Source organism: Mytilus edulis, chromosome 3 (assembly GCF_963676685.1).
Source record: "Mytilus edulis chromosome 3, xbMytEdul2.2, whole genome shotgun sequence".
NCBI lineage: Eukaryota > Metazoa > Mollusca > Bivalvia > Mytilida > Mytilidae > Mytilus > Mytilus edulis.
In genome coordinates, this window is record NC_092346.1 from 24,549,638 (window position 1) to 24,562,870 (window position 13,233).

The following is a 13,233-nucleotide window of genomic DNA, read 5'->3' on the forward strand; positions in this document are numbered from 1 at the left end:
AAGGTTGGGATTGATTTTGGGAGTTTTGGTCCCAACAGTTTGGGAATTAGGGGCCAAAAAAGGGCCCAAATAAGCATTATTCTTGGTTTTCGCACAATAACTTTAGTATAAGTAAATAGAAATCAATGAAATTTAAACACAAGGTTTATGAACACAAAAGGGAGGTTTGGATTGATTTGGGGAGTTAAAAAATTGAATTCTTGGGGTTTTTTGATATGCTGAATCTAAACATGTACTTAGATTTTTTATTATGGGCCCAGTTTTCAAGTTGGTCCAAATCGTTGTCCAAAATTAAACTTTGTTTGATTTCAACAAAAGTTGAATCCTTGGGGTTCTTTGATATGCTAAATCTAAACATGTACATATAATTTTTATTATGGGCCCAGTTTTCAAGTTGGTCCAAATCGTGGTCCAAAATTAAACTTTGTTTGATTTCAACAAAAATTGTATATATGGGGTTCTTTGATACATGCTTAATTTAACCATGTATTTAGATTTTTGATGTTTGGCCCGGTTATTAGATTTGTCCACATTGAGGTCTAAAGGGTCCAATATTGAACTTTATTTGATTTCATCAAAAATTGAATTCTTGGGGTTCTTTGATATGCTGAATCTAACCATGTATAAATTTAGATTTTGGATATTGGACCATAAAAGGTAATGTCCAATTTAAAATTTTAAGTTTTTATACGACCGCAAAATTTGAAAAATTTTTCGTCGTATATTGCTATCACGTCGGCGTCGTCGTCGTCGTCCGGCGTCCGAATACTTTTAGTTTTCGCACTCTAACTTTAGTAAAAGTGAATGGAAATCTATGAAATTTTAACACAAGGTTTATGACCACAAAAGGAAGGTTGGTATTGATTTTGGGAGTTTTGGTCCCAACATTTTAGGAATTAGGGGCCAAAAAGGGCCCAAATAAGCATTTTCTTGGTTTTCGCACTATAACTTTAGTTTAAGTTAATAGAAATCTATGAAATTTTGACACAAGGTTTATGACCACAAAAGAACGGTTGGGATTGATTTTGGGAGTTTAGGTTTCAACAGTTTAGGAATAAGGGGCCAAAAAAGGGCCCAAATAAGCATTATTCTTGGTTTTCGCACAATAACTTTAGTTTAAGTAAATAGAAATCAATGAAATTTAAACACAATGTTAATGACTACAAAAGGAAGGTTGGTATTGATTTTGGGAGTTTAGGTCCCAACAGTTTAGGAATTAGGGGCCAAAAAGGGACCCAAATAAGCATTTTTCTTGGTTTTCGCACCATAACGTTAGTATAAGTAAATAGAAATCTATGAAATTTAAACACAAGGTTTATGACCATAAAAGGAAGGTTGGTATTGACTTTGGGAGTTTTGGTCCCAACAGAATAAGGGGCCCAAAGGGTCCAAAATTAAACTTTGTTTGATTTCATCAAAATTGAATAATTGGGGTTCTTTGATATGCCGAATCTAACTGTCATGACTGTGTATGTAGATTCTTAACTTTTGGTCCCGTTTTCAAATTGGTCTACATTAAGGTCCAAAGGGTCCAAAATTAAACTTAGTTTGATTTTGACAAAAAATAAATCAGTTAGGTTCTTTGATATGCTGAATCTAAAAATGTACTTAGATTCTTGATTATTGGCCCAGTTTTCAAGTTGGTCCAAATCGGGGTCCAAAATTAAACTTTGTTTGATTTCATCAAAAATTGAATAAATGGGGTTCTTTGATATACCAAATCTAACTGTGTATGTAGATTCTTCATTTTTGGTCCTGTTTTCAAATTGGTCTACACTAAAGTCCAAAGGGTCCAAAATTAAACTTAGTCTGATTTCAACAAAAATTGAAATCTTGGGGTTCTTTGATATGCTGAATCCAAAAATGTACTTAGATTTTTTATTATGGGCCCAGTTTTCAAGTTGGTCCAAATCAGGATCTAAAATTATTATATTAAGTGTTGTGCAATAGCAAGTCTTTTCAATTGCACAGTATTGCGCAATGGCAAGAAATATCTAATTGCACAATATTGTGAAATAGCAAATTTTTTTTTAATTAGAGTTATCTTTCTTTGTCCAGAATAGTAAGCAAGAAATATCTAATTGCAAAATATTGTGCAATAGCAAGATTTTTTTTTAATTGGAGTTATCTTTCTTTGTCCAGAATCAACTTAAATCTTTGTTATATACAATATACAATGTATATTCACTTTTTACTACCAACTGATAAATTATAATAAATAACATTCAGTGATAACAAGCAGTTTTTTTTACATCTTAATATTTTATGATGTATTTAAATGAGTAGTTATTGTTGCAAACTCCATTAGAAATTTTAATTGAGATTAGTTTTGGAATAAGGGAAAGGGGGATGTGATTAAAAAAATTGGGTTCAATTTTTCTCATTTGAAATTTCATAAATAAAAAAGAAAATTTCTTCAAACATTTTTATGCCCCACCTACGATAGTACACATTCATGTTTTGAGAGGATTAATATTCAACAGCATAGTGAATTGCTCTAAGAGAAAACAAAAAATTTAAGTTCATTAGAACACATTCATTCTGTGTCAGAAACCTATGCTGTGTCAACTATTTAATCACAATCCAAATTTAGAGCTGAATCCAGCTTGAATGTTGTGTCCATACTTGCCCCAACCGTTCAGGGTTCAACCTCTGCGGTCGTATAAAGCTACGCCCTGCGGAGCATCTGGTTAAGTTTAAGTTGTTAGACCACATTCATTATGTGTCAGAAACCTGTGTTGTGTCAACTATTTAATCACAATCCAAATTCAGAGCTGTATCAAGCTTGAATGTTGTGTCCATACTTGCCCCAATGTTCAGGGTTCGAACTCTGTGATGGTATAAAGCTGTGCCCTGTGGAGCATCTGGTTAAATTATTGTAATCTGTATAAAGTTTACAGGGTTATTTAATGGAATATCATTTGAAATGGTCATTTACATGTTAAATATCGTTGCACGGAATCCCAATTCATAGTATCATGTTTAAAATTTTAATCAATTAAATTTTGATTTTGAATGTTGTTTTAGAAATCCCCTTTACTTGATACATGGCGAGATGGACCATACATATTTATACTGCAAGTGGAAAGTAAAGAAAAATTTGATATTGATGGTGAGTAAAGATCTCAAAGTTACAACCAATAATCAGGGTGAGAAAAAGACAATGCAAATATTCTGTTGTGTGTAATACACATTTGTTTTGAGTAATGTACAGGGAGATTTTCATCACGATTCAAAAATGCAGACAACTTTTTATAATATAAAATTGATTAAAGGTAACTTTTTAAGATAGTGTCTTACTTAGTATCATACTATAATATATATGTAAATTATTAAAGATTATTGTGGTGTTTGAATTAGAACTAAACCATACTCTTTTTTTATGTCAGATCAATAGACCGCTTTCTAGTTTGTCCGTCACCGGAAAAAACTCCTCAATTATGCGCACCTTTATGACGTCATTTATCAGGTAGAGGGGATCGCCTATATCCCTGCACAATTAACATTCATCAAGCGTCTAATAATTGATCGTCATTGTGCAGGATAAACTAGAAATAATGGTTGATATGTAGGTACTTAATCACAGTGCCCTAATGACAGCATTATGATCGTAAATTATGAGTATTCAATTTGCCGAATAATTCGTGCAATAATTATATATAGTTTTCCAACCACTCACTCAACGTGGGAACGGAAGTGAGGATGCCCTTAAACCTACGAATGATGTTCACTAAAACCAAAGTTTTTTGACAGAAATGCCTTAAACTCGAAAGTTGTCTATTTAAATTTTATGAAGAGAATTGAAAATGGTTTCTTGGTATTAAAATGTATATTTCTCAATAGAAACATCTTGGTACAGGTATCATTATTTTCGATGTACACTATACCTTTAAAGAGTTCAACCTTAAAGTTCTGCTTTTAACATTTGATATTTAATATATAGCTCATGATAATAGAAAATGGCATTGACTACTAGTCATTATGCGGTAAAACAATACTTTGATACAGCTTATAGATTATATTTTTTCACAATATGTTAGCAATTACCAAAGCTTATGTATTTTGTTTTATTTCAGTTGTAATTAAGATGGAAGGGAAACACCAGTATATTTCAGCAGTAGACTGGCCCCTTCTTATTGTAAGTTTGATAGATGAGTTCTGCAAGTACCGTATATCGTTATTTATTTTTTTTCACATCAGATTTATTTCAAGATTTGATGACAGAACAGGCAGGTTAAATTTTCACTGTGGATAATTTTTTACTGAATAGGCGAAAATATACATGATGTTAAAGATGTCAACAAAATAAACTGAATAGGACGCCTCCGGGTGCAGGAATTTCTCGCTACATTGAAGACCTGTTGGTGACCTTCTGCTGTTGTTTTTTTCTATGGTCGGGTTGTTGTCTCTTTGTCACATTCCCCATTTCCATTCTCAATTTTATGATTGACAGATATGTAATTGAAAAACAACATGTATTCTTTTCCTATTTGCACATTCTATACCAATATTTAGTAACTTCCTATACTTATGGTTGATATCTTTTACCAAATGCTTTCTTTCTTTTACAGTTCTATGGTGTAATGGGTATAGTGTACATCATGTATGGACTGGTGTGGCTGGTACTATTGGCTTGTAGCTGGAGAGATTTACTAAGAATTCAGTTTTGGGTTGGTGGTGTTATATTATTAGGTAATAAATTATCATAAGACATATACTTAAACTGATGATATTTTTTTGTGCCCCTATAATGAGTATATTTTTACTGGCCATATAATGCTTTATCAACATTCTACCTTGTTAAAGACATCTTTGAAAAAAAGTTCTGGAAAATTAATTTTCTTCCTAAAGAAACAATAGGAAATTATATGAATTATGTACCATTAAAGACAGCATATAGCTTTATTGGTGTGGCCTTATTTTATATGAGGATGACATCAATTATTTGGTATATGTTAGAGACAACATACTGTCATTACTGTGAAGCATGAAAAATATGTGGAAACGGATAACTGTTTGCAAAGGGAATAGATTGTTAGAAGAGGATGGAAATTTATATTAACCATCATGCATTTAAAAGCAAAGTACACTGTTATGTTCTATTCATTTTGATTTTAATTTTATTCATTTCTAGAATTTCCTTTTGAAACAATGTATTCAATTTTACTCAATTTATATTATTGATTTGACCTTTACAGGAATGTTAGAAAAAGCTGTGTTCTATGGAGAATATCAGAGTGTTTCCAGTACAGGAAAGTCAGGTAGGTTGTAATATAGATAGGTTGTATCCATCTTACAATACTGTGAGATGTCCCTTTTACAAGTAACTTGATTTTTTGTTTTATATCTTAATTTAAGTTTATGACTGGGACAAACATTTCTATCTTAAAGCATAAGCATAGGTTATTATTATTTTTGAGGTATCTAACCTGTTCAAAAAAATTCAAGAAAAAGTATCAAAACTAGGTTGTTTCACCATTTGTCAGTACATTTTACAGGTCAGCTTCTGTTATAATACAATTTTAAGGTATAATAGGCTGTCAGCTAATGCCCTTTTAAATGATTTTTATACGACCGCAAAATTTGAAAAATTTTTCGTCGTATATTGCTATCACGTTGGCGTCGGCGTCGTCGTCGTCGTCGTCGTCGTCCGGCGTCCGAATACTTTTAGTTTTCGCACTCTAACTTTAGTAAAAGTGAATGGAAATCTATGAAATTTTAACACAAGGTTTATGACCACAAAAGGAAGGTTGGTATTGATTATGGGAGTTTTGGTCCCAACATTTTAGGAATTAGGGGCCAAAAAGGCAGGGCTCACACTACTTAGGAATTATAGGGAGAAGTGACTTCTCTTTTTGAAACTGATAGGGAGAAGTGGTGAGATTTGAAAGAGAAGTGCTCATTCGCGCGGTGCGCTACAATGTTTGGATTTTACAATAGTATAAAGGGCCATATGTAAATAATGTTCTTTTTATGTTGTTCAATTCATATGAGTTAAAAATTACAATTAAATTAACATTTGAAATTAAAAGTTGTTTAAGTTTTACTGTGAGAACCTACCAACTAAATATCTAGCACTAAAAAAAAAAAATTATTTTAAAAAATGTAAAGAAATTGTAATATATCAATTACAATTTAATTAAAAATTATCTTGTGTATGAAATTCAGTGTTTCTCATAAAAAAAATATAAAAGTTATTAAGCTGGGCCATAATATATTGATATTAGTATAATAGTTTCAGAGTTAAGCAACTTTAATCAATAGTTTGAAACAATCCATAAAAAATATAGGGAATTATATACACCAATGAATTAGATGTAACCAAAAGTCTCTTAATGTGTGTGGAATGCGTAATTTTTCCCTTTGGGATCAATATTCTTCTGTCAGCTGTTCCATCCGTGCGTCCGTAGTAATTATGGTAAAAGTACGGATTTCGGTCATAGCTGGTCCGGTTCAAATCCGTAGTTTAGAAATCGGTCAATGGCGGACGAATGCAAGAAAATTTACAAAAATAAACGATGTTTGACAAGTTATTTGGAAAGGAACATGACGGTTTTAATGCAATAAATGGATTAAACATTTACTGGAGGCAACTTTTATCACGTTTAAATGAAGTAACAAACTTATTTTGCCGCCGAAATTTAGGTTGATATACTTTTTCGAGTAACAAGCACCGGAACTTGCGCAAGTTGGAAAAAAATTATGCACGAAGTGATAAAAAGTTGTATTTTTATCAAATAACCTGCTACACAGTGCGAAGACAATGCTTCAACCTTTTTTCTAAAGATAATGAATCGTTTATGTCTGAATTTCTTTAATTATCAGTAAAAAATTGATGTTTCATCAACTTGGTAAAAATTGAAAATGTCCGATGACGGAAGCGACTGAAAGCGACTGTCGTCAAGAACAGGGCGACTTGTTTTCGCTTTTGGGGGTCGGGGAAAGCGAAGTGACGGTCGGGAAGGCGACTTCTTCGCCCAAGTCGCCTGGTAGCGTGAGCCCTGAAAAGGGCCCAAATAAGCATTTTCTTGGTTTTCACACTATAACTTTAGTTTAAGTTAATAGAAATCTATGAAATTTTGACACAAGGTTTATGACCACAAAAGAAAGGTTGGGATTGATTTTGGGAGTTTTGGTTCCAACAGTTTAGGAATTAGGGGCCAAAAAAGGGCCCAAATAAGCATTATTCTAGGTTTTCGCACAATAACTTTAGTTTAAGTAAATAGAAATCAATGAAATTTAAACACAATGTTTATGACCACAAAAGGAAGGTTGGTATTGATTTTGGGAGTTTTGGTCCTAACAGTTTAGGAATAAGGGGCCCAAAGGGTCCAAAATTGAACTTTGTGTGATTTCATCAAAAATTGAATAATTGGGGTTCTTTGATATGCCGAATCTAACTATGTATGTAGATTCTTAACTTTTGGTCCCGTTTTCAAATTGGTCTACATTAAGGTCCAAAGGGTCCAAAATTAAACTTAGTTTGATTTTAACAAAAATTGAATCCTTGGGGTTCTTTGATATGCTGAATTTAAAAATGTACTTAGATTTTTAATTATTGGCCTAGTTTTCAAGTTGGTCCAAATGGGGGTCTAAAATTAAACTTTGTTTGATTTCATCAAAAATTGAATAAATGGGTTCTTTGATATGCAAAATCTAACTGTGTATGTAGATTCTTAATTTTTGGTCCAGTTTTCAAATTGGTCTACATTAAGGTCCAAAGGGTCCAAAATTAAACTAAGTTTGATTTTAACAAAAATTAAATTCTTGGGCTTATTTGATATGCTTTATCTAAATATGTACTTTGATTTTTGATTATGGGCCCAGTTTTCAAGTTGGTCCAAATCAGGATTCCATATGAAATATTGTGCAATAGCAAGAAATTTTCAATTGCACAGTATTGCACAATAGCAAGAAATATCTAATTGCACAATATTGTGTAATAGCAATTAATTTTCAATTGGAGTTATCTTTCTTTGTATAGAATAGTAGTTGATAATATATGTTGGAAATTTGCCAGACATGACTATGATGTCATTTTCTATTTTTATTTGCCAATAACTTTATGTAAATGACTTCATTGGAAATTTGCCAATATAAAATGTTGCTGATGAAGCTTTTTTTCCTTATCTTATCTAAAATGTTTTTAGATAATGTATGTTGGACATTTGCCAGACATGACTATGATGTCATTTTCTATTTTTATTTGCCAATAACTTTATGTAAATAACTTCATTGGAAATTTGCCAATATAAAATGTTGCTGATGAAGTTTTTTTTATTGTTTTATACAATAAACAATGTATATTCACTTTTACTACCAACCAATCTTTACCATTCAGTGATAACAAGCACTTTATTTTACATTTTAATATTTTATGATGTATTTAAAAGAGTAGTTATTGTTGCAAACTCCATTAGAAATTTGAATTGATATCAGTTTTGGAAAAAGGGAAACAGGGATGTGAAAAAAAAGGGGGGGGGGGGGTTAAATTTTTCTCATTTCAGATTTCATAAATAAAAAGAAAATTTCTTCAAACATTTTTTTGAGAGGATTAATATTCAACAGCATAGTGAATTGCTCAAAGGCAAAAAAAAACTTTTAAGTTCATTAGACCACATTTGTTCTGTGTCAGAAACCTATGCTGTGTCATGATCAACTATTTAATTTTAGATTTAAAAAGTTTGAAGAAGAAATCTTTAATTGATTTGTAAAATCTTGACATTTGTTTTGTGTAAAAAAAACACCATGTAATGTCAAAAATTTGATCACAATCCAAATTCAGAGCTGTATCACGCTTGAATGTTTTGTCCATACTTGCCCCAACTGTTCAGGGTTCGACCTCTGCGGTCGTATAAAGCTGCGCCCTGCGGAGCACCTGGTTTTGTTTTACAATTTGAAATTATAGTTATGTTTCAATAAGACTTACATTGATCTTGCATGTAATACCAAAAAGTGTTATTAATGTTTCGATGCCACAATATTATATGTAACTGAATGATAATAAATCAGCAAAATAATTATACTTTCCAGTTCCTGGTGCTATAGTATTTGCTGAGTTAGTTTCCTGTGTGAAAAGAGCATTGGCTAGAATGTTAGTGATCATTGTCAGTCTGGGATTTGGTATAGTGAAGTAAGTAAAAACCTATAATTTAACCATTGTCATAGTATGTAAAAATCTTTCACAAGAGATCTGTTAAAGCGAGTATAGTTGGGTTTTTTGAATGATTGATTTCCAAAGGTGAAGTTTCTCGGGTTTCTTTGATATACTAACAATGTACTTAGATTTTGGATATTGGACCATAGAAGGTAGATGTCCAATTTCAAATTTTTCAGTCCTTTGACCACATTCATTTTGTGTCACAAACCTATGCAGTGTCAAATAGTCAATCACAATACAAATTCAGAGCTGTTTGAAGCTTAAATGTTGCTCAACTGTTCAGGGTTTCTGCAGGAAAATCCAGTTTTTGATGTCACTCTGACAGTATCTTGTTTTAATTGGATAGTTCCCTTTGCTAAAATTCAAATTGCTTTGTAAAATCAAAGTGATTTAGGTGAAAGTTTTTATTTCCTTGCAATAAGATTAAGCATAGACTTAATTTCATCCAAATTTATCCATAGATATAAAAGGTTCATACATGTCAATACTTATAAGCCATTTATGATTTATTTATTCATTTATAAGTGTTATTTGATTCATAATACAGAAATACATTTTTATAAGGGGTGATTATTTTTTTCAGACCAAGACTTGGAGCAGCTTTTCACAAAGTTCTGTTTGTTGGTGGTCTTTATTTTATCAGCAGTTCCATTGAAGGTTGCTATAGAGCATTAAATGTAAGTAAACACATACAATAAACAGGGGACATAAATGGTCAATTTTTGTGTCAAAACCTTATAACCACAAAAATCTTTTTTATGCCCCACCTCTGATAGTAGAGGGGCATTATGTTTTCTGGTCTGTGCATCCATTCGTCTGTTTGTCCCTTCGGTAGTTTTTCCATCTGTTAAAAGCTGAAGTTTTTGGTCAAGGTAGTTTTTGAAGTCTGAACAACTTGAAACTTAGTACACATGGTATGATATGATTTTTCTAATTTTAATGCCAAAAAAGAGTTTTTATCCCAATTTTTTGACATTTTTTTTCATGGACATTGTGCAGATAGGAATATTCCATTTCAACGTGCAAGGACCTTGAAAATCAATTACCAAAAACAAAACTCATATCTGCATTATTTTTTTCTAAATCATGTATTAACTATGCCAGAACAATACTTCTCTGTGTGCTGATTAAAACCAGAACTTATTTATAATAAAATTTGTTTCAAAGAAACTTTTATAATGAAATTAGAAATATTTAATGCAGTTTTTAGAGTTTTTTTTAAACAAATTTAAATATTTATGCCTTTAGTTGGATAGCCTGTCAGACATATTGCTCTAAGTTAATTATTTGTTTAACTATTTGTATCTTTACAGCCAAATCAAGTTAACAATTCCACATTACTGATCCTCAATATTCCCCTGGCGGTAGTAGATGCTGTTATTTGCTGGTGGATATCCTTTTTATTGTACTGTACATGTAGGGAAACATTTGTGAGAAAAGATCAGGCAATCTTTGACTGACTTCTTATTTGTTAAGTTGATTATTTCTATCACTGTCAAACCTTTAATGAATTTACTAAATAAATGTAGTTGCTTTACACTATTTTTAAGTGAATTAGTTTTTCAGATACTAGCAAAAAGAATCATATTATCTTTATTTCAAAGACAGATTGTAATTGAAATGTATAACTGTACCAAAAAAGATGTGTAACGTCTTCAGACAAACAGTATGATAAGAATTTATTTTCCTTCGAAATGTTCATATTAGACAGGATTTATAACATAAAAAGAGCATAGGGAAGTGAAAATGAATTTCTGGAGTATTATTTTGCAGATCATTGTTGTAAAATGCTTAGGCTAATTTGTATTATCACTATGCAAATACAAGCAGAGAAGCTGCATTTGTTTGCTTAAATTTCTCATTTGTTAGATTTTATGCAATGCAAATGATACAAAAACACTTATGTTGTATATAACATGACAATCTGGTTTTAATTGACAATAGAACATATTACCTTGACAAACCTCAGATATTCTCAAGTTTAGTCCAAACCACTAGAACTTTAAGATTGAGAAGAAATGTAGTAAAATTATCTTTGTACAGACATTTTACTAATCTTCTTATATTTGCAGTTTTATGTAAGTAAATCAATTTGTTTTAATACAGAGAAAAATTACGTATCGGATAATAAAAAGAAAGTTTTAATTTGTTGTTTATTTTACTTAAGGAATGACTGTACTATTTTTTTCTGTCTATGAAGAAATAACCTAAAAAATGTGGTGCACACTGATATTTTTCATGTTATTTCAAATAAACAGAAAAAATCTTAGTCATATCTTATAATTTAATTCTAAATTCCATTTTAAACCGGAATAAACCATGAAAAAATGATGATGACGTCACAGTCACATGTCAAAATTATGTCTATGAGCTGATAAACAAAACAACGTCAGCCAATCAGAAGATGTGTTACATCCAAAATTAAATTATTGTCAGATCAATACATTTTGAGATTGAAAGAAAGCAGTTATGAACATTGAAGTATTTAATTGAATTTTCTCCATAGTTTTTAGCTCACCTGGCCCGAAGGGCCAAGTGAGCTATTCCCATCACTTTGCGTCCGGCGTCCGTCGTCGTCGTCCGGCGTCCGTCGTCGTTAACTTTTACAAAAATCTTCTCCTCTGAAACTACTGGGCCAAATCAAACCAAACTTGGCCACAATCATCATTGGGGTATCTAGTTTAAAAAATGTGTGGCGTGACCCGGTCAACCAACCAAGATGGCCGCCACGGCTAAAAATAGAACATAGGGGTAAAATGCAGTTTTTGGCTTATAACTCAGAAACCAAAGCATTTAGAGCAAATCTGACATGGGGTAAAAATGTTTATCAGGTCAAGATCTATCTGCCCTGAAATTTTCAGATGAATCGGTCAATCGGTTGTTGGGTTACTGCCCCTGAATTGGTAATTTTGAGGAAATTTTGCTGTTTTTGGTTATTATCTTGAATATTATTATAGATAGAGATAAACTGTAAACAGCAATAATGTTCAGCAAAGTAAGATCTACAAATAAGTCAACATGACCAAAATGGTCAGTTGACCCGTTTAGGAGTTATTGCCCTTTATAGTCAATTTTTAACCATTTTTCGTAAATTAAAGTAATCTTTTACAAAAATCTTCTCCTCTGAAACTACTGGGCCAAATTAATTCAAACTTGGCCACAATCATCTTTGGGGTATCTAGTTTAAAAAATGTGTGGCGTGACCTGGTCAACCAACCAAGATGGCCGCCACCGCTAAAAATAGAACATAGGGGTAAAATGCAGTTTTTGGCTTATAACTCAAAAACCAAAGCATTTTGAGGAAATCTGACATGGGATAAAAATGTTTATCAGGTCAAGATCTATCTGCCCTGAAATTTTCAGATGAATCGGTCAATCGGTTGTTGGGTTGCTGCCCCTGAATTGGTAATTTTGAGGAAATTTTGCTGTTTTTGGTTATTATCTTGAATATTATTATAGATAGAGATAAATTGTAAACAGCAATAATGTTCAGCAAAGTAAGATCTACAAATAAGTCAACATGACCAAAATGGTCAGTTGACCCCTTTAGGAGTTATTGCCCTTTATAGTCAATCTTTAACCATTTTTCATAAATCTAAGTAATCTTTTACAAAATCTCCACTGAAACTACTAGGCCACAATCATCTTTGGGGTATCTAGTTTGAAAAATGTGTCCGATGACCTGGCCATTCAACCAAGATGGCCGCCACGGCTAAAAATAGAACATAGGGGTAAAATGCAGTTTTTGGCTTATAACTATGAAACCAAAGCATCTAGAGCAAATCTGACAAGAAGTTAAATTGTTAATCAAGTCAATATCTATCTGCTCTGAATTTTTCAGATGAATTGGACAACTGGTTGTTGGGTTGCTGCCCTCCAATTGGTAATTTTTAAAGAAGTTTTGCCGTTTTTGGTTATCTTGAATACTATTATAGATAGCGATAAACTGTAAACAGCAATAATGTTCAGCAAAGTAAGATCTACAAATAAGTCAACATGACCTAAATGGTCAATTGACCCCTTAAGGAGTTATTGCCCTTTATAGTCAATTTTTAACAATTTTCATTAATTTG

General features: G+C 31.9%; 1 protein-coding gene across 1 annotated transcript in view; it reads left to right on the forward strand.

Annotated features, from left to right (window-relative positions):
• The window catches only part of LOC139514247 (transmembrane protein 87A-like), a 37,307-nt gene that overhangs the window by 17,095 nt on the left and 6,979 nt on the right, over positions 1 to 13,233 (forward strand). Inside the window, exons 9-16 of the mRNA XM_071303135.1 lie at positions 3,028 to 3,112; positions 4,077 to 4,138; positions 4,572 to 4,692; positions 5,199 to 5,261; positions 9,034 to 9,133; positions 9,744 to 9,837; positions 10,474 to 10,550; positions 11,129 to 11,238. Of these exons, the coding sequence (XP_071159236.1) occupies positions 3,028 to 3,112; positions 4,077 to 4,138; positions 4,572 to 4,692; positions 5,199 to 5,261; positions 9,034 to 9,133; positions 9,744 to 9,837; positions 10,474 to 10,550; positions 11,129 to 11,238 (712 nt within the window). The remainder of the gene's footprint in view (positions 1 to 3,027; positions 3,113 to 4,076; positions 4,139 to 4,571; positions 4,693 to 5,198; positions 5,262 to 9,033; positions 9,134 to 9,743; positions 9,838 to 10,473; positions 10,551 to 11,128; positions 11,239 to 13,233) is intronic.